Source organism: Chiloscyllium plagiosum, chromosome 12, assembly GCF_004010195.1.
Source record: "Chiloscyllium plagiosum isolate BGI_BamShark_2017 chromosome 12, ASM401019v2, whole genome shotgun sequence".
In the NCBI taxonomy this organism is placed as follows: domain Eukaryota; kingdom Metazoa; phylum Chordata; class Chondrichthyes; order Orectolobiformes; family Hemiscylliidae; genus Chiloscyllium; species Chiloscyllium plagiosum.
In genome coordinates this window covers 42,292,103-42,313,525 of record NC_057721.1, presented here as the reverse complement: position 1 = coordinate 42,313,525, position 21,423 = coordinate 42,292,103, and the positions used below count along the sequence as shown (strand labels likewise).

The window sequence follows — 21,423 nt, the reverse complement described above, 5'->3', positions numbered from 1 at the left end:
CAGAGGGTTAGATAGGGTGGACAGGGAGAGCCTTTTTCCAAGTATGGTGACGGTGAGCACGAGGGGGGATAGCTTTAAATTGAGGGGTGATAGATATAGGACAGATGTCAGAGGTAGTATCTTTACTCAGAGAGTAGTAAGGGAATGGAATTCTTTGCCTGCAACGGTAGTAGATTCGCCAACTTTTAAGTACACTTAAGTCATCATTGGGCAAGCATATGGATGTACATGGAATAGTGTAGGTTAGATGGGCTTCAGATTGGTATGACAGGTCGGCGCAACATCGAGGGCTGATGGGCCTGTACTGCGCTGTAATGTTCTATGTTCAGTGGTAGTGTCCATACCACTGAGGCAGGAGGCTCAGGTTCAAGTCATACCTGCTCTAGGGATGATTAATAACATCTCTGAAAAGATGGATTAGAAAATACTTATAAATTCAGCATGTAGGACTCTTGTGATACAATGGCCATGTGCATCTGGGCTGGAGTCCCATCTGCCCGAGAGGTGTGTATTAATATGTCTGAACAGGTTAATCCAAATTTTTATCTGACTTCATCTCATACTGGTAAATTTCAGAACTGTTCAGTATGGAGTGCAATAAGATTTGCCACATTTCTAATAGTGTTTTATGATTTTGATGGAGAATAGTCTAATTTTAAGAGTTCTGGGGAAATTGGAGAGCCCCTAGTTCCTGATATAATTCCCAGTCAGACACTATAAAAGTGTGAGGAATAGTGCATATCAGAAGGTCCGAAGTAATTTAAAAGTAGAGCAGGCCAACCAAAAAAAACGTGATGCTGGAGTGCACTGAGACTAATGAGAGGTAGAACTCTATGGCAGTTTAATAGTCAGATTATAGACCAAAGAAAGAAGTAAACACACTTGTTTTCACTGATCACACAAATAACCAGTTTCAAACATGGCAGATAATTTTGGCCAGGCAATATTGTATTTCTTAGTTAGATAGAGAAAGGATGTACAAATATAATCAAAACAAATGCACAAGCAGCCAGACTTTGTACTATAATGCAAAAATGTGATTAAAACATGCCATTGGAGCTAACAGGAGGCTTGATTAGTTTTTTTAATCTAACGAACTGATATTAAACAGGTTGATGGAAGTAGAATATTTTAAGACTAGTTCTCAGATACCAAAGAAACGTACAGTATGTATCACTGTAAAATTTATTGGGAGAGGAAGAACATATTTACAAACATATGTAACAGTCTCCACTATAAAACCTTTGAGGCCAGTTAATATATTATCGGTCACCTTGAGTCATTTACAAGGCACATTGAAAATAAAGACAAGATGTTTCCTTGGCATTTCGTAGGTTACTGGAGTTTACTCAGGATGTTTGTCCTCAGACTTTAAACTGTAGTTGTACCTGAGGACATAAAAAAGAATAAGTAAATTTTGAAAGGAAAATTAAATGTTAGCATTTAGTATGAAATAAAAAAGATCAGTAGTATTAGATACCATCCTTCCTTAGTATGGTGCTGCTATATAAAAAATGTCAATGCCTGTAAAATATATGATCATGAAGGAATTGGAGAGCCTCTGACCTCAACAGAAGATATGAAAATAAAAACCAAAAATACTGTAGATGCTGAAAATCAGAAACCAAAAACAGAAATTGCAGGAAAAACTTAGGAGGTCTGGCAGTATCTGTGGAGAGAATCAGGGTTAACGTTTTGGGTCCAGTGACCCTTTTTCAGAACTGATGATAGCTAGAAAAATGGTGATTTCTGTGCAGATAATTGGGTGTAGGGGAGGGGGAAGTAAGGAGTAAATGATAGCGGGAAAATAGAGCCCAAACGAGACAGAAGAACAGTTGGACAAAGAAAGGAATGGTTAACAATCAGCCGAGGAGAATGAATAGCTATCAATCAGGACATATAAGTGGCTAACAATGGGTTCTGTGTAATAGCAGACCACATGATAACAAGGCCTAGTGTGGGGAGGTTGGAGTTAGGACATAGGAGAAAAATTGCATCAAGCACTAAAATTGTTGAATTCCATATTGAGTCCAGATGGCTAGTGAGTTCCCAAGTGGAAAATGAGGTGCTGTTTTTCCAGCTTATGCTGAATGTTGCTGGAGCACTGCAGCAAGCCTGAGGCAGAGATGTTTGCCAGGTATCACATTGGTTTGTTGAAGAAGCAGGCAATTGGAAGCTCAGGGTCTTTTTAGTGGACAGAATATGGATGTTCTGTGAAGCAGTCACCCAGTCTACACGGTGCCGCCAAATGTAGAGGTGACCTCATTGTGAGCAGCAAGTACAGTAGACTAGATTGAGTGAAGTACAGGAAGGTGTATTTGAGCCCTTGGATACGGAGGATGGAAGAAGTAAACAGATAGGTGTTACACCGACTATGATGGCAGGGGAAGGTGCCATGGGGTGGTGGGAGGAATGGTGTTGGGAGTGAAGGAGGAGTGGACTAGGATGTCCAGGAGGGAACAGTCCTTGCGAAAGGTTGACAAGGTAGAGGAAGGGAAAATATCTGGTGGTGGCATCCTGTTGGAACCGATGGCTAATGATCCTTTGGGTGTGGATGCTGATGGGATGGTGGGTAAGGACAAAAGGGGACCCTATTATTATAGTGGGAGGAAAGAGAGGAAGTGCGAGCTGAAGTGCAGAAGATCGGAATTCAGCTAAGGGCCCTATCAGCAATGGTGCTAGGGAATCCTCGGTTTGCCTTGTCAAGCTTGGCATAATCAGAACAGATATGGAGAAGACAGGAGAACGGAGAATAAAATATAGTCTTTATAAGAAGCAGGAGGTGAGGATGTATAGTCAAGGTAACAGCAGGCATTGGTGGTTTGTAGTGGTTATTGGTGGTCAGTTAATCCCCAGAAATGGAAACAGAAATATCAAGGAACGGAAGGGAAGAATCAGAGATGGACCAGGTGAAGGTGAGAGCAGGGTGGAAATTGGAAGTGAAATTGATATAATTTTCCAATTCTGGATGAGAGGAGGAAGCAGTACTGTTGATATCGTCAAGGAATGTTCCACGTACTCCACAAAGAAACAGGCATAACTGGGGCCCTGTTATATCTAAAGATATATTATTCTGTTTGATCAAATATGGCAAATTGCATGAACTTAATATTTCTGAATCTAACACTCAGGATACATCCACGTGAAAATGAAACATCAGAAACAGGTTTGAATCTCAGGGTCTAGGTAGTATGGATAGAGATTGGCCAGCAGTTGGCATTCCTCAGTATATTAGAACTTTCAGGTAATACTTTTAAACTTGGTGCAAACAGACAATAAAATAGCTGTTGCACATGTGACTGTTGACATTTCAGCTACAGACAGCCCTAAGTCTCAAGAAAATACATAATCAAATATGACATTCACAGCTCTCTTATACATTTGTACCACTCTTACTTAAGGCTGGACAAACACAAAAAACTTTGAATTTTCAGCCAGCTAGTCTGTCTGTTTCATCCTGGACAAAATGGAACATTGAACCCAATGGGTGCCAGATAGAAGGGAATCGTCAAGTGGCTGTTTTGTTCTATCAAAAATGGCAATTCCAACAATTTCCCATCATCCATAACACCAAGACTTTTTTGTCCATCTGTGCTGTCTCTATATGCATGTGTTGGAGATTTTTTTAAAAGGGGGCCTAGAGTTTTAACTGGTAGTTATATGTTAACAGCTCATTTTTGTTTCCTCGTGGTTAAAATCTATTTACTTGTAAATCAATAGTTATTCTTGACAATTACATTAATAGAGTCAGAGTCACAGAGGTGCACAGCATGGAAACAGTACCCTTCGGTCTAACCCGTCCATGCCGAACAGCTATCCTAAGCTAAGCTAGTCCCAATTGCCAGCACTTGGATCATATCCCTCTTAACCCTTCCTATTCATACACCCACCCAGACGCCTTTTAAATACTGTAACTGTACCAGCCTGCACCACCATGCCATACATGCATCACCTTCTGTGTGATAAAGTTGCCCCTTGGGTCCATTTTATATCTTTTCCCTCTCAACCTGAACCTAGCCCTCTAGTTTTGGACTCCCCCACCCCAGAGAAAAGACCCTGTCAATTTATTCTATCTATGCCCTTCATGATTTTATAAACCTCTGTAAGGGCACCCCTCAGCCTCCGATGCTCCAGGGAAAAGTGCCCTACCCTATACGTCAAACCCGCCAATTCTGGCAACATCCTTGTAAATCTTTTCTGAACCCTTTCAAGTTTCACAACATCCTTCCTATAGGAAGGAGACCAGAACTGCATGCAATATTCCAAAAGTAGCCTAACCAAAGTCCTGAACAGGTGCAACATGACCTTCCAATTCCTATACTCAATGCTCTAACCAATAAACGCATGCATACCAAGCGCTTTCTTCACTATCCTATCTACCTTTAACTCCACTTTCAAGGAAGTATGAACATGCACCTGGGGATTTATCTACTTTTATAGGTTTCAGACATTGAGCACCTCCTCCTCTGTAATGTGGGCAATTTTCAAGATCTCACCGTCTATTTCCCCACATGCTATATTTTCCATGTCCTTCTCAACAGTAAACACTGAATCAAAATACTCATTTAGTACCTCCCGATCTCCTGCGACTCCACACAGAGTTAAGGAGAACCTAAAGGGTTTTTCTAAATAATTTAAGGACAAAAGGGTAACTAGGGAGAGAATAGTGCCCCTCAAAGATCAGCAAGGCAGCCTATTTGCCAAAGTTATCTCATGTCCCCTTTTTACCCTCCTGATTTCCCTCGTAAGTATACTCCTACTGCCTTTATACTAAGGATTCACTCGATCTCTCCTGTTTGTACCGGTCATACGTTTTCTTCTTTTTCTTAACCAAAACCTCAATTTCTCTAGTCATCCAGCATTGCTTACACCTACCAGCCTTTCCTTTCACCCTAACAGGAAAATATACTGTCACTGGGCTCTTGTTATCTCATTTTTGAAGGCTTCCCATTTTCCAGCTGCCCCTTTACCTGCGAATATCTGCCCCCAGTCAGCTTTTGAAAGTTCTTGCCTAATACCGTCAAAATTAGTCTTCCTCCAATTTAGAACTTCAACTCTTTCCCTTTTCCATCACTATTTTAAAGCTAATAAAATTGTGGTCACTGGCTCCAAAATGATTCCCACTGACACCTCAGTCACCTGCCCTGTAGGTTAAGTATTGCACCTTCTGGATTAGTGGTCCTGGAAGAGCACAGCAGTTCAGGCAGCATCCGAGGAGCAGTAAAATCGGAAGATGAGGCGTTATTCCTCCAGGCGTCTCGTGGTGGGGGAGCGGCGGTGAAGGAGGCCCAGGACCTCCATGTCCTCGGCAGAGTGGGAGGGGGAGTTGAAATGTTGGGCCACAGGGCGGTGTGGTTGATTGGTGTTCCCTAAAGCCCTCTGCTAGGAGGCGTCCAGTCTCCCCAATGTAGACGAGACCGCATTGGGAGCAACGGATACAATAAATGATATTGGTGGATGTGCAGGTAAAACTTTGATGGATGTGGAAGGCTCCTTTAGGGCCTTGGATGGAGATGAGGGAGGAGGTATGGGCGCAGGTTTTGCAATTCCTGCAGTGGCAGGGGAAGGTGCCAGGATGGGAGGGTGGGTTGAAGGGGGGGGCAATACCTAAGTATTGCACCTTCTCGTAGGTACATCCACCTACTGAATCATAAAATTTTCTTGTACACATTTAAATTCCTCTTCATCTAAACCCTGAACACGATGGCAGTCTCAGTCGATGTTTGGAAAGTTAAAATCCCCTATCATAATCGCCCTATTCTCCTCACAGATAACTGAAATCTCCTTACAAATTTGTTTTTCAATTTCCAGCTGACTATTAGGGGATCTATAAATCTGGTCTGTATTTTCTGTTAGCCTGAATCTGAGTCGATCAGACAGATAAACTGAAGGGCTGGGAATATTTTGATAAAATCTTTAACTTTTTTGATGGTTCTGGAAATGTGGAGGCTTGATTTCCAGCATTTTAGCCTTGTGAGGTGTGACAGTGAACTGAAATCATTGGAGTAGAGGAGTGAGATAACCCCGACTCGAGTCCAAAAGGAGTTAGGGCTGAGGCAACTATAGACTCTGAAGAAATCATATTGATGGAAAAAGAAGGAAAAAGGTTCAAGTCAGAGGAACAAAATCAGCTGGAAGGCTGGAAGAGATCCAGAAATGGGGTGCAGTAAGGCTATGTAGAGACTGATGCCCAATAACAGGAACAGTTTGAAAGTTTTAAGAGACCCACAGATAATGTAGCAATCAAAATTGGAATTTCTGGATGTCAATAAGAAACGTGTTGCCACAGTTGGCAAAGATGTTAAGGATCGAAGCTTCTGACTACAATTTGAGCCTATCAGAAAGTAAACAAAATTGAGGGAAAACTAATATTTCACATTTATTGAAAATGTAATTGAGGAATCTCTAAAGGAACTTTATACAGGCAGGAAGGCAGGTTTAACTTAATACTTAAACAGTCACTGAAAGTAAAAGTAATCTAACTTCAGAACTTAACATTGCTAGTGTGTAAACCATGAAAGAAAAAAACCAAGTTTTTCTGTGGTAGTTACTTACTTTGCAATGCGGATTAGCTGTATAGTACCCGCACAGCCCAAAAAGAAATTTACAGCAAACAAACTCCAATTCTTCGGAATAATCACAAGGGAATATCTGGACCAAATCAAACCTGTTATAAAGAAAGGTTGTTAATCCCTATTGTTCAAGAATCAAGATATGCAAAATCAACCACAGAAAATAGAATCGGAAGACGTTCATTCAGCTGATGTTGGTCTCTTAAACCATCTATTTAATGGGCTGGATTTTGCAGTCACCAGTGAAGGATTCTGCACTGTCCTCAAGAAAGCTTTACTACAGATTTAGCAAGCTCTAGAATGTAGATTTTGTGATTCCAATGTGATTTTGAATCATAGAATTTTTACGCCACAGAAAGGGGCATCATGTCTGCACTGGTTCTATCACCTAATGCTAAGCTTCACCTTTTTGTCATATCCTTGTATTCCATTTCTATTCAATAATCATTCAATGCCCTCTTGAATGCCTCAACTGAACCTGCCTTTTCCATATTTCCAAGCAGCTCATTCCGTTCACTAACTACTCACTGTGTGAAATAGCTTTTTCTTTCATAAAGCTTGCTTTGTTTGCACTTTAAATTTGGGTACCATCAGCAACAGTACAGGCCGCACAAAGATTAATTGGAATGAAATATTCTCAGGTAACAAAGCAGGAAGTGAAAGCAGTTACTGTAATTGACATTTTTATTAACTTTATAGGAGATGCAATAAAGACTTACATACACGTGGAATTAAACAACAGGGAAACCTTAAAAAGTAATGTATTTAACGGATCATACAATTTCTAAATGTTTGAGGGGATGACATTTCACACTTCTTAAATTACTTTTTCAGGGCCAAAAGTTGATTTAGCAGCAAGATGACTTGGTTTAAGTGGTATACTGTTATCCTGCTTAAAAAAGCTAACCACTTAATTTGGTCTCAGCATTAAAGGTTGAAATTCACATTAATTCATCCATTCTATGTTGCTTACATCTCTGAAAACAGCAATAACACATGCTTTGGAGCAGCTGAGTACTGCCTATTGTATTTTCTGGTTTTCAGTGTTAGTCGTGCACATGCAGATACTAAAAAAAGGTTGCTGTCAATTTTATATAGTACTGACAGCAATGTGACAGTTTTGCCATTATGACAACCGCCTGTTTGGGGTTATTCTCTCGATCAAATCTTATATTTATTGCCTGACTGTCAAAAGGAAAGAAAATAAAATTCCAGAATCCACTGTCCACTTTGATTAGCAGTTGGCCTCTACGGATGAACTTAAAAAAACTGTGTTGACTCAAAGGATGCTCACTATTAGATCTCACATCTCCGTCTCTGGCTTTCTCCTGGATGTACATCTCATTGTGCTAGATACGTTTCTGACATGTTTGTCCTCGGAACACTCTTATGGCATCAGTCTCTTGTAGAGAAAGTGCACGAACAGTGAAGAATCCAGTACTGCTGATATAAGTTCAATTGTTATTTGTAACTTAAACCTGTGGTTTAATGCAGTCAACAAACACTAATAGGAGCTATAATGAAAACATTTTGGTTTGTAATTATTATTTAAATCATCAAGTTCAATTAATAGTATGATTATTTTTGTTCTAATGTGCTTAGAAATGCAAATTGATTGGTTTTGGAGCAGACACTATCTTGTAAAAATATTTATAATTGAGACAGTTTGAAAGTAAAACATATTTATATTAAGCAGCAAAGTGCTGCCAAGTTAAAGAACAACCATGGCCTAATTAGACAAAGATCATTAACTTATATTTCTCTTTGTTATCTACAATTCTGTGCTGGTGCTTCCCTGAAAAGAATCAGGGTGGTTAAGAGTAGAAAGGGAGAAGAAGGATTACTATTTATTGTGCTGCAAAATTGCTAAGCATTAGAAACCTGATATTAAGAGTGCATAAAGCATAAACTAGAATACATTACAGACAATATTTTAAATAGAGTTTACAATACCTGTAGCACAAAGGACCCCTGACTGAGCTGGACTAAGTTTGTTTGGAGGCCTGGCCAAGTCAGCTAATCCTGCAGTGACTAAACTCTGTACAAAAATAAAAATGACATGAAATAAACTGTTTCAATGAAAAATACCACATATGCACTTACTCTGCTCTGAAATACATGTTTTCCCCCAATTTCAATGTCAATTTTATGGGTTTGAAACCTAACACCATTTCTGAGCAATGTTTTATTGGTCTTAGCAAGGTTAGCTATAAAGGACTATAACTGGCCACTATCGTGGCCTCTAGTAGTGTTGCTGTTGTTCGCGGTTGAACTTACTGCAGACACACATTTTTGTTCAATTTTGCAGCCGGTTTATAAAAATAATATCCCAGTTTTCTTTTTTCTTGCACTTATATCATACTTCAACCATAATGTTACTACATATTGCAGAATCTACAGATGAAGAATTTCACAAGATGTTTATGAGGAGAATTATAGAAAAAGTTTTATATGCAGACTGCAGAATATAGATATAAAAGGATACTTCCTCTGGTATCAAGGATGGAAAAACACAGAATTCAAGGTGCACCTTTGCCACACATGGGACAGTGGAAATTTAGAACTCATTACCACAGAAAAACTGACAATCTCAGAAGAGTAACCCACCCAGACCTATTCCCCTACTAGTCTACATTTACCCCACACTAATGCACCTAACCTATCCATCCCTGAAAACTATGGGCAATTTAGCACTGTCAATTCACGCAACTTCCGCATCTTTGGATTGTGGGAGAAACCGGAGCACCCGGAGGAAACCCACACAGACACAGGGAGAATGTGCAAACTCCACACAAACAGTTGCCCGAGGCAGGAATCAAACTCGGGTCCCTAGCAGTGTGAGGCAACAGTGCTAACCACTGAGCTACCGTGCTGCCCCTATATCCTCACCAATGCCATGTACAGTTGCAGTAAGAGATCTTTGTTCCTAAACTTAAATCCTCTCGCTTTAGAGGCCAACATGCAATTTGCTTACTTTATGGCTGCTTGCACTTGCCTTTTATTTCCAGCACCTGATGCTTGAGGGCACCCAGGTCCCATTGAACATTTGCTTCTCTCAACTTATATCCATTCAAGTAATAATCTGCCTTTTTTTTGATCAAAGTGGAGAACCTCATTTATCAACATTATATGGTATCTGTCATGTACTTGTCCATTCACTCAGCCTGTATCTCTGCATCCTCCTCATAGCTTAGCCTTCCACCTTTATGTCATCTGCAAATTTTGAGACGTTTCCTCTAGGTGCACATCTAAATAATTGTGAATAGCTTGGGCTGTCAAACCAGTCCCTGCTAGTCACTGCTTCCAATTCAGAAAAACACCTATTTATTCCTGCTCTTTGCTTCTTGTATTCTCATCATCTCTATCCATCTCCATAGTCTCCCCCAGTCCTATGTGCTTTAAAATTATACATGAATTTCTTGTTGGACTTTGTTGAAAGCTATCTGAAAGCCAATAAACCATATCCACTAGATTCATTGATCAACTGTACTGGTTACATCCTTAAAGAATTCCAGTCAGTCAATTTGTCAAGCATAAATTCCCTTTTGTAAATCCATGCTGACTGTGTCTGTGTCTGATTCTACCACTGTTTTCTAAATGCTCTGCTATTAAATCCTTCATAATGGACTCTAGCATCTTTTCCACTACTTACGTCAGACTCACTCATCTATAATTCCGTTTGCTCTCTACACCTCTTTAAATAATGGCATTACATTAGCTACCCTCCAACCCATAGGAACAGTTCCAAACTCTAAAGATTCTTGGAAGATGACCACTGGTACATCCACTGTTTCCTTAAGTACTCTGGGATGTAGATTATCAGGCTCTGAGGATTTATCAGCAGTCAATACCTCCAATTTCTCCAACATCATTTTTCTACTATTACAGATTTGCTTCAGTTTCTCCCTATCACTGAGCCTTGTGTTCCCCATCATTTATCGTACATGATTCATATAATCCTTTGTGAAGACCAAAGTGAAGGATGATTTTAGTTTGTCAACTATTTCCTTGTTCCCCATTTCTGACTATAAGGGACCTAAATAACTTTCCATTGATCTTTTTCTCTTTACATACCTACTGAAACACTTACAATCAGTTAAATGTTTCCCACAGGTTATTCTCATACTCTATTTTCTCCTTCATAAATAATCCTTTGGTCTTCCTTTCTGACTTCTAATCTGTCCACAAACCTCAGGTCTATTGTTTCTTTCTTGCCAACTTATACGTCTCCTTTTTGCATTTATTGTTATCTCTAACTTTCCTCATGAACTATGATTTGGCCAAAGTTCTCTTTGCATTTTGTTCCAGGCAGGAATAAATAAATGTTGTAATTCATTCATTTGCTCTTTGAATGTTTGCTTTACTGTCCACTAACATTCCCCGATCCATTATTGATAACTCACACCATTGTAGTTTCCATTATTAAGATTCAGGAGCTTGGTCTCAGAATTAACGATGTCACTCTCCATCAAGGTGGAGAATTCTATCACATTGTGGACACATCAAGGTGTCTCTCATAATGACATCACCAATTGTTCTTTTCTCATTACATAATACTCAGTCCAAGATAGCCTGTTCTCTAGTTGGGTCCTTAATGTATTGATTCAGAAAAAACATCCCATATACACTTGAGGAATATTCCTCCACAGTATTGTTTTTCACCCAATCTAGATGTATATTAATGTCAACTATAATTACAGATGTTCCTTTACTGCATTATCTCAGATTTCCTGTTTAATGCCATTCCCAACATCATCACTATAATTTGGTGGTCTATATACCACACACCCACTAATGTTTTTTGGCCCTTGGTATGTTTCAATCTATCCACATAGATTCTACATTGTCTGTGCTAATACCTTACCTTTCCTCTTCATTGTGTTTATATCCTCTTTAACCAGTAATGCATATACACAAGCTTTTCCTTTTCAAGTGTGCTTTCTAACTACTGAATACTCCTAGATGTTCAATTCCTATTCCTGGTCACCCTGTAGTCATGTATCTGTAATCCGAACTATATAATACCCACACTACGATTCTATGATTTAGATCTATTTGCATGATTAATTCATCTACTTTAATTTTGAACGCTCCGTGCACTCAGACAAAAAGCCTTAAGTTTTTAAACACTCCTTGTCATTTAGAGACAGTGCCTGCACTCCCATCAGTTCAGGACTGTTCTTGGCAGCACTTTTAATCACCGTAAACAAAAGATGCGATCAGTGTTGGACACATGTCTTTGATGTAGTGTTTCTGTCGGGACCTCAAGATCTCCTATTGATAATCTGATTTTTGGATAATCTAGGTTCCTCTGTATTCTGCTTTTAGTACGTCATCCCTTTTTTAACCAATGTGTGCCACTAGCACTAGCTGTTTTCTGATATGAAAGCCACAAATTTCTGGTATCACCATGTAAACCTTCCTGCACCCTCTTCAGAGCCTCTATATCCTTTCTGTAACAGAGCTGTATATGTTGTGAAAGATGTGGGATAACCGCAAGGTCCAGCATAACAAATTTCTCGCAGCCACATTATTATAGTAATCATTCATTCTGTAATCAGAATGAAGGTAACAGAGCATTTTTCTTGTCTAGTTAATGAAGTCCTAATATCATTACAATTAAAATAAAAAATGTCCTGCAATTAGTTTCTGTAATAAATTGAATCCCCTTCGAGGCACCAATTGAGTTTAATTAGCATATCTTTGAAGTAAGAAGTCAGTTGCACAAATGTTTTACACCAGAGCTGGAACAGATACAAACGCATCCGATGAGTACTATTAGTCACCAACACAATACTTACTGTAGTTATGAATAACTATATTTCCATTACCATTTAAAATTGTGTTGCAGACATTGATTACGTACACAATCCAATAAAATAACAGTTTTTTTTCTGGTTAATGCTCAACTGAGTAACAAAAGTGCTTAAAAAGAAGATATCTATTTAATGCCAACCAGCGAGTAAAGTTTGCTGTTGGTCAGACTTGTGATTATTCAGTACCTAGTCACAAATAACACAAGGAGTGATAAATTCAACAATTCCAAAATTCTGATCAAGTGTTTACTTGATCTTTTTTTTTCAAAGTACAAGGAAAACAAAAGTCTTTTCAAATTAAGTAAATCAACATCATATACTTTGTCAGAATTTTAACATAATTTACAAAATGGGCATCATCAATCTTGCCATTCTGGACCACTATCTACTAACAATTGCACAATTTAGACCTATATTGTTGAGTAATGCATTTCAGGATCAGTAATAACATCTGATTTACTAAATCTGAGTTTACTGTAATATACAGGAATGATACACTTACCCATTTCATAATTGGTGCCCAGAAAAACACTGTGCGAGGACCTAGAAAACAAAATGGGAGGAGTTAAAGATTTCTATTTTCAGGATGCAATTTACTAAAATACTTTACTCGCTTGGCTAAAAGCATAGTAAGGATACCAGAGACAGGAAGTAGTAAAAGGCAAGTTAAGGCACATTAAACAGTTAAATTAAGATTTTACTTTATTATCCATTGTGGAAGGCTAAAGACTTAAATGGCTGCTAAGGATGGACTAAATTGAACAATATACACACTGTCATTCTTTGGACGTAGGTTTGCTCGCTGAGCTAGAAGGTTCGTTTTCAGACGTTTCGTTACAATAGTAACATCAGCGAGCCTCCCATTGAAGCACTGGTGGCATGGCTCACCAGTGTTTAGGTTTGCTCGGGGCAGTGATGTAATTTCCTGTGGTGACATCATTTCCTGTTATTTTTCATAGGAGATCCATGAGAAAAACAGGACCTGAGAAAACAACAGGAAATGACATCACCACAGGAGATGACATCACCATCCCAAGAAAACCTAAATGCAAATAGAAAGCGGGCCATGCCACCAGTGCTTCATCTGGAGGCTTGTTCATGATGTTACCTAATGTCTGAAAACGAACTTTCTAGCTCAGCAAGCAAATGTACATCCAGAATCTCAACCTGAGCTGCAAATCTTCTCAAAACTCGCTAACCTTAATTTCATGATATCGAGGTGCTGGTGTTGGACTGGGGTGGACAAGGTCAGAAGTCACACAACATCAGATAATAGACCAACAGGTATATTTGAAATCACAAGCTTTCAGAGTGCTTCTCCTTTATCAGGTGAAGTGGACTTGTAAACTCGTGGGTTTAAATAAACTGTGGTGTCATGACTTCTGACCTTAAATTTCAGAGCAATTAAGATTCAGGGAGGCACTTTTTTTTTTAAAAAGAGGAAACATATTTGGAAGTTTAAGAGGAACTTAAAAAGGAAAATTCAGGTGGAAATAAGATATTTATTTGGAACATACCTCGAGAGCACATTTTCAGGCATTCGTTTATCTACCATTCATTTATCATTTACCTACTGTACCATTACTAGATTAATTATAGAAAAGCAAAATTTAATTCCAGTAATCAAAAAAGAAAAGCTAAAAGGCACAACGCCTTGACAAAAATCTTGTATCATCAAGATCAGAAGACATAGGAACAGAAGTGAACTAGTCAGCCATTTGGGTCCACTCCATCATTTCACTGGAAGCATGACTAGTCTGATAATCTTCAACTACATTTGCTTGCCTTTTCCCAATAACTATTTCCATACGGATCAAAAATCTCTAAATCAGCTTTGAATATACTTAGTAACCCAGCCTCTATAGCCCTCTGCTGTAAATAAAATTCCACAAAATCACTATCCCCAAAAAGAAGAAATTCCTTCTCATCTTCCCAGTCTTCTTTGAATAATCCAACCAGAAGGGTTATGGGTCAAGTGCAGGCAAATGGGACTGGATTAATTTAGGATGTCTGATCGACATGGATAAGTTGGACCAAAGGATCTGTTTCTGTCTGTACACCTCTATGACTCAAAGAAACAAAAGCTATGAGGACACACCTTTCATTTGAAAGATCAAAATTGTTAGTCAAAGTAATTAAACATTACGTTATAAAAACAGCCAGTGCAATAAAGATAGCATAAAACAATGAAATACTGTGAATGTTACAAAATCTGAAACATAAAATCAGTAATCAGGCACATCTATGAAAGTGTAACGAAGCAATTGCTTTGGGTCTGTCGTCCTACATCAGAAGTGAGGATGGGTCATCAACCAAAAACATTAATCCTGTTTCTCTCTCCATTGGTACTGTTTGCCTCACAATGGAAAGAATTTGATTTTTATTAAAAATTTATTAGATCATGAGAAATAGGAACAGGGAGTAAACTACTTGGCCCCCTGAGCCTGCTTTGCAATTCAGTAGGATCATATCTGATCTGACACGCTACATGTCCAACTTCCTGCAGCTTTCTGTGACAAGAAGTTTCAAACACTCTGAACCCTTAAAGGAGAAATTCAGTTTCATCTCATTCTTAAATTGGGGTCCCTTAATTCGGAGACCATGCCTCTGGCCTTCGACTCTCCCATGACAGTTTTTTAAAATTAAACTATACAAACAGTTAACATTAAACAATAAACAGCAGTTTACGATAAACAATGTACAGGGGAAAAGAGTGGCAAAGCCAACCTCCAAACCACACCGTACAACCAATTTGCAGGGAAATGCAGATGAACCTCAAATCCCATCCCAACTTATCAAAGAGGAAAGACTAGACAGAAACACATACAAAACAGTCCAATCAACCGAATAATAAAACAATGCATATTCCTTTCAGTATTTATCCTGCGTAGCCCCTTAAGAAGCCTATTAATTTCACTGAGATTACCCCTCATTCTTCTAAAATTCTGATGAGACCCAACCTGTTTAACGTTCGCTCATATGTCAATCCCTCCCTACCAGGGATCATCGCATTGAAGCTTCTCTGAACTAATTAATGTTAGTCGTGTTAAGAAATTTAGTTGGAATACAAGGCACAACCTTTATGCTTTTCTTGGAATAAGGTCAATTGTAAGGGATGGCTCTCCAAATACAATGACAGATCACTTCTAAAATGATGTGTAAATGGTTTATGTAGTTGTGAGCTTCTTTAGCCTTTCAGTAATCAATGGATGCCAATTACCAGATTTATTGACTTGGGGGTTCCCTTCTCTACAACTAGATAATTAGCTAAACTACATCACCCAATGGAACAACAAAATTAACTAATGAGTTATTTAGATATATGAACCAGCAGGTTGCTAGTTCCTGCAATCTACAGACGTTAAATGATGCTGCCGAAGAGTTGGTCTCAGCACCCTAAGATGAGTAGGGTAGAATTTGGTGCTGATAACACCCATTTATGGGATGAGACAGCAGCCAACATACTAGGGGTAAAGCCTTTGATAGTATATCCCCATTACCAGGGTAATACGGCATTCTTCAAAAGAGAGTTTGGACAGAATCAGCAATTGCAACCAACTGCTCTCTCCAAACCTTTGTAACATTGCTGCTCATTATTAGAATCTAATAAAAAGCTTTCTAAGCAAAATTGGAGTTGGCTAAGGCTATCCTTTCTCCACTTTCTACTTGATGCACTGTATGGAGCATTAGCAAACAACTAAACAGTACAGATCAAAGCCTCAATGTAAAATGGACAGCATTGCTGTCTTCTGCTTGATTCCATTCTGTGTCTAGACTGATCAGAATGTGGCAGTTGGATCCAAAGCAAATTGCATATCTGTTCTTTAGGAACTAGATCAAATAACATATGCTGTCAGGTCAGATGAATCGAACTGCTGGGGCTATGGTTTGGAGGAGCCAGGGCACAGGTTAAAAACTGGGAGGATTGTGTAGAGAATGTCAAGCAGTCAGGGAGCAACATTCCTTTTATGTTGTAGGCAAGAACCGGTTTTTCTGGTTTAAATTGCCCTTTGGGGGAAGATGGATCAGAGACAGGGAGGAAGGAAAAGAGAGAAGGTCAGAGAGCGAGAGCGAGCAAAAGAGCGATGTACCCAATATCTCACTTATTCTGATGGCACCTTGGTGTCCATGCCTTAAGCATCACTAACACATCATATACAAACATCAAGTTCCATTAAGTGCAGAGTTCTACCTGTTCCAATTGATGTGAAGGTTGCTTCTGACCTTGTTGCTGAAAAATGTCCACTCAGTTGAACTTTGCCATACCACATCTGTCCCCCACCAGAAACATTTCATGAGAGACTACTTTGACCATAAATTCATCAGGCAGCAGTCTGTACATAGAGTCATAGAGCTGTACAGCATGGAAACTGACCCTTCGATCAAACTAACCCATGCCAACCAGATATCCTAGCATAATCTAGATCTCATTTGCCAGCACTTGGCCCATATCCTTTCAAACCCTTCCTACTCATATCGATCCAAATGCATTTGAAATGCTATAATTATACCAGCCTCCACTACTTCCTTTGGCAGCTCATTCCATACATGTACCACCCTCTCTTGGGTCCCTTTGGGTCCCTTTTCAAAATCTTTCCCCTCTCACCCTAAACTTATACCCTCTAGTTCTGGACTCCCCCACCCCAGGGGGAAATACTTTGTCTATTTATCCTATCCATGCCCCTCATCATTTTATAAACCTCTATAAAGTTCACTCCAGTCTCTGATGCTCCAGGGAAAACAGCCCCCCTATTCAGCCTCTCCCTATAGCTCAAATCCTCCAATCATGGCAACATCCATGTAAATCTTTTCTGAACCCTTTCAAGTTTCACAACATCCTTCCAATAGGAAGGAGACCAGAATTGCACAAAACGTCACCAAGGCTCTCCAGGAAAAGGAGACAATAAATCCTGCAGGCTGTGAAAGTCAGATAACAGAATGCCTCAGGATGAGAACTTTCAAACTAGCTGAGTAGTGGGAAAAAAGGCATTCCCTAACAGATCCTTCATGCACTCCTGGAACCTTGGCACCACCTTGGCCCTCGAATCTCTTTACCAACCACCGTCTTAAAATGTACCTTGCAAAGAAGTCTTGGTTTGTCATGGTTTGTTTCAAGCAGCAACTAAAAGCAGGACTCTGTGCTCTGTAAACTGTTCCCACAGACTAACAATGAGATAAATATCAATTTGAGCCGAAAGACAACCGATCTCCGAAAAACACTCCTTAAATCTGCAGGGAATCCATTAGTATTCCTCTTCCAAGATCCAGCCATGACTGAGTGGTGCAGACTCACACATTCCAAAATCCAGGAATTACTTCTGGGAGTATGCACTACAGCTTGTTCAATGAAGAAAGAGAACAGTCTATGATAGGGCTTATGTCAGAAACATAGATTCTCCTGCTCCTCGATGCTGCCTGACCTGCTGTGCTTTTCCAGTACCACACTCTCGACTCCAGTCTATGGTAGGGACCTGGTACCAGATTTTAGGAAGTCGTGTAAACCCCTTGGGCTGTGTGCACTGGAGAATGTTTAGCGTGAAAGGAAAAATGTACATTTTAAATATAAATTGAAACTATATGGAAATGAGGCACCTTGTAACACAAGAAACTGTTGAGTAAGACAAAAGTTGGGTTTGGCCGAGACATCCTCTTCGATGGTTCAAATAGACACTAGCTCACTGTAGAATCACAGGAAACCACTCAGACCCTTATATCAGTGTTGACTACGAGCAAAATATCTATGTCTGGCTGTAGGTTTGCTCGATGAGTTGGAAGGTTCGTTTTCAGACGTTTTGTCACCATACTAGGTAACATCTTCAGTGAGCCTCTGAATGAAGCACTGGTGGTGTAGCCCGCTTTCTATTTATATGTTTAAGTTTCCTTGGGCTTGTGGTGTCATTTTCTGTGGTGACATCATTTTCTGTTCTTTTTCTTAAATGGGATCCAAGTCAATGTGTTTGTTGATAGAGTTCTGGTTGGAATGCTATGCTTCTAGGAATTCTCATGTGTGTCTCTGTTTAGCTTGTCCTAGGATGGATGTGTTGTCCCAGTCAAAGTGGTGTCTGTCCTCATCCTTATGCAAGGATATTAGGGAGAGTGGGTCATGTCATTTTGTCATCCATTTCTTTGTCTTTATTCCACACCTTTTTGGTAAATATTTATCAACATTTCCTCTAAAAGCTTATAAAAGTTTCTCACACCACAATGCAGTGTCCTAATAATCATCTGTGTAAAGGATTTCTTCTTATTTCTGCTGTTCTTATGGGGATGACTAAAGGTCATGGCCTTTAGTTACCAGCCTGCCAGTTTGAGAAACATTTTTGTGAAAACTTTAAATGGCTGTTAGACATCTTAAGCACCATTGTCATAATGAAAGGCTTCACATTATCCAGCCTATAAATAAATAACAATTATCTTCCAAAGTGCAATCATTGTCAAGCTCTTTCTCAACCTGTCCTAATATTTTAGTGAAAGCTACCCAAGATTCTAGCTATTGTCTAACCACTGATTTGCAAATGATTAGCATGACCACTTGGTTCTTCTGTTCAATGTCCTCCTACTTTTAAAGGTGTATCTGAACTCAAAAGTCTTTCTGCGCTTTTAAAAGTCTTATCATAAGTATGCCCTCTCTTATTTTGTCCTTACAAAATGTATTATCTCACAATTCTCCACAGTAAAATTTAATCTGATATTTACCTGCCTAAATTTCTCTAAAGTTGTTTACATTGTTACGTAGCTTCATACTTTTGGAGGTATGCGCAAATTGTTGTATTGTGACCTCTATACTGAAATCCAAATCAAATACATGTTTAAACAATGATTCAAATATCAACCTGGAGCACACATCTCTTTACATCCTTTCTGTCCAAATAAAGTCCATATGTTGGCATGCATATAGTACACTTAAAAATCAAGAAATACTTGGCATTGGGATTAGGCAAGTTGGAAAGGAAATTTAAAAATTGCATCCAATTGAAATAAATATTTGTACAATATTATCAGGTATATAGCCAAATAAATTGAAAAATAACATTAGAAAAGCTTCAAAGATATCTGGATGACCTGAAGCAAATGGACAAGCCACTGATGATTTCTGCTAAGCCCTGGAAAACAACTATGTGCTATTCTCCAAAAGAAATAAGCCAAAGGAAGAGGATACGAGGATTGAGCTGCTATCAAAACCAGCAGAGAGCAGTGATCCCTGGTCAAACCTTCCAGAGGATTACGGCTTCAGCATCAGAACATAACTGCCAGAATATCAGCCACTCTAGGCCTGTTACGAGCTCTCTGAGGAAAGAAGCATAAATGCAACCCCATAACTTTCCTCAGACTATACACAGTTTACATCCATTGAATCCTGGAGTACAAATAGACAAGTGCACTGCAAGCCAATTATAAATTAAAATACTTCACACATCCAGAGCTAAGCATTAAGGGCAGCACATCCCATATCGTGCTTTATCTACGCAACCCGAGAACAGATGTGGCATCCAAATCATGCAATTGACAGAAGGGATAGATTAAAAGAAAAATAGCGGGGGGTTGGCACCAGGGAAAGAGTGCAAGAATCTGTGCGAATGGCGATGTTGCTTCAGTGTGTAAAGTTCAATGGGCTATTTTGTAAGATTTTGTTCTGGGCTTCAGGGAATTGTTTTCTTTCAGCTTGTTGGAAGACTGGCTGGTGGATTCTGTTATTTTATCTTTAAGCATTTTTGCTGAACACAATGCTGTAATTCAGTTTCCTAAAAGATGGATCCCGAACCTGCTCCTAAAAGTATTCCAAACAAATTTGTAAACTTGCACACGTTTGACACCAATTACTATTAAGCACTTGTTAAGTGTATACTGGGTAGAAGGTCAGCACCTAAGTACACATGCAAATTAATCTTCTATTTACAAGGGAGGCTGAAACGTCAGAGCCTTGCTGCTACCGCTGAAGTGGTGTGTACAGTCATCTCCTTGGAGATGTGGAAAAAAAAGTTTATATTGTGTACGCTTGTTTTTTTTTTGAAAATTATACCTGAAAATGTAAAATCTACAATTGCTTTAGCTTTTACAAACAAATGATCCGACATGGGACACCAAACTATATTACCTTCAATCCGAGCAATGAACTTTATTTCTAAAAGTTTCAAGGTCGAAACACAAGCAATAACATTCCGAAAAGAACCAGGTGATTACCGGCATAAATTCGCTAGCTGCCCATATTTACCAATCTGTGCTGCAGGAATTATTTTATTTCCACCCCATCTGAATGACACGCCTACATTTATAGCTGTACATTAAAATACCAGGACTTGATTCACAGGAATAAACCTGTGAAACGAGTGAACTCAGTTCTACAACCAGTTTACTGGAAAGGTGAACTGTGAAGGGTAGCCCATTTCCTGTCTCCTACGAGAACCAAACAATCATTTATTTCAGTGACAGCAGATGTCTGGTCCCCGACCGACCGGTGACAAACAGCTGTGCGTCAAAAATAGTATTTTTTTATATAAAAAAAGAAAAATCATGTAATCTTTGAGCAGCATTCCCCCGCCTTTAGCAGCAGCAGCAGTAGTAGTATTCACTCCTCACACACTCACAGTGCCACCAGCCACAGGCCAGCACCGACCCTGCTCCCTAAGCCACTTCTCACAAGCATGAGTCCAGCCAGTACGTCTGCCCATGCCGGTCGCAGCAGCAAGACACGGCCGTTTACCTGCTGGGTGATCATAAAACGGCTTCATCTTAGGAGGAAGCATTAACCCGATTTTGTCCAACATTCGGTGATAACTCGCTCTCAGGCCCGCTACCGCCATATTCCTGTCGATTATTGTAACCGGCAACGAGTCAGTAAACACGATAGAAACGGAGTGTCCGTTCAGACGGCAGCAAGTCGTTCCGGAAAATTCACGGCCCGCTTCGACCTCTAACTTTGCGCGGCCTAAAGCTGATGGCACAACAGCCGGCTATCCCCAGCCCACATCACATTGAAACCCGTCCCCCTCATCTTCACCAACCAGTGACAGTTCGCAGAGCGCCCAGCCCCCACT

General features: G+C 39.6%; 1 protein-coding gene across 1 annotated transcript; it reads right to left on the bottom strand.

The window, feature by feature from the left end:
* Positions 1–1,167: 1,167 nt before the first annotated feature.
* Positions 1,168–21,365, bottom strand: mpc2b (mitochondrial pyruvate carrier 2b). Its single transcript, XM_043700887.1, has 5 exons — positions 21,090–21,365; positions 12,891–12,931; positions 8,526–8,610; positions 6,556–6,667; positions 1,168–1,388 (listed from the first exon to the last, which is right to left on the bottom strand). Exons 1-5 carry the CDS (start codon positions 21,187–21,189, stop codon positions 1,346–1,348), a joined length of 381 nt encoding a protein of 126 aa, XP_043556822.1. The 5' UTR covers positions 21,190–21,365; the 3' UTR covers positions 1,168–1,345.
* Between the last annotated feature and the right edge of the window lie 58 nt (positions 21,366–21,423).

Coding starts and splice junctions, on each gene's coding strand:
- mpc2b (XM_043700887.1), bottom strand. CDS start 21,189: ATGGCGGTAGCGGGCCTGAGAGCGAGTTATCACCGAATGTTGGACAAA. Junction 12,932..21,089: donor GTTTTATGATCACCCAGCAG/GTAAACGGCCGT, acceptor TTTGTTTTCTAG/GTCCTCGCACAGTGTTTTTC. Junction 6,668..8,525: donor AGGGGTCCTTTGTGCTACAG/GTATTGTAAACT, acceptor TCTTTATAACAG/GTTTGATTTGGTCCAGATAT.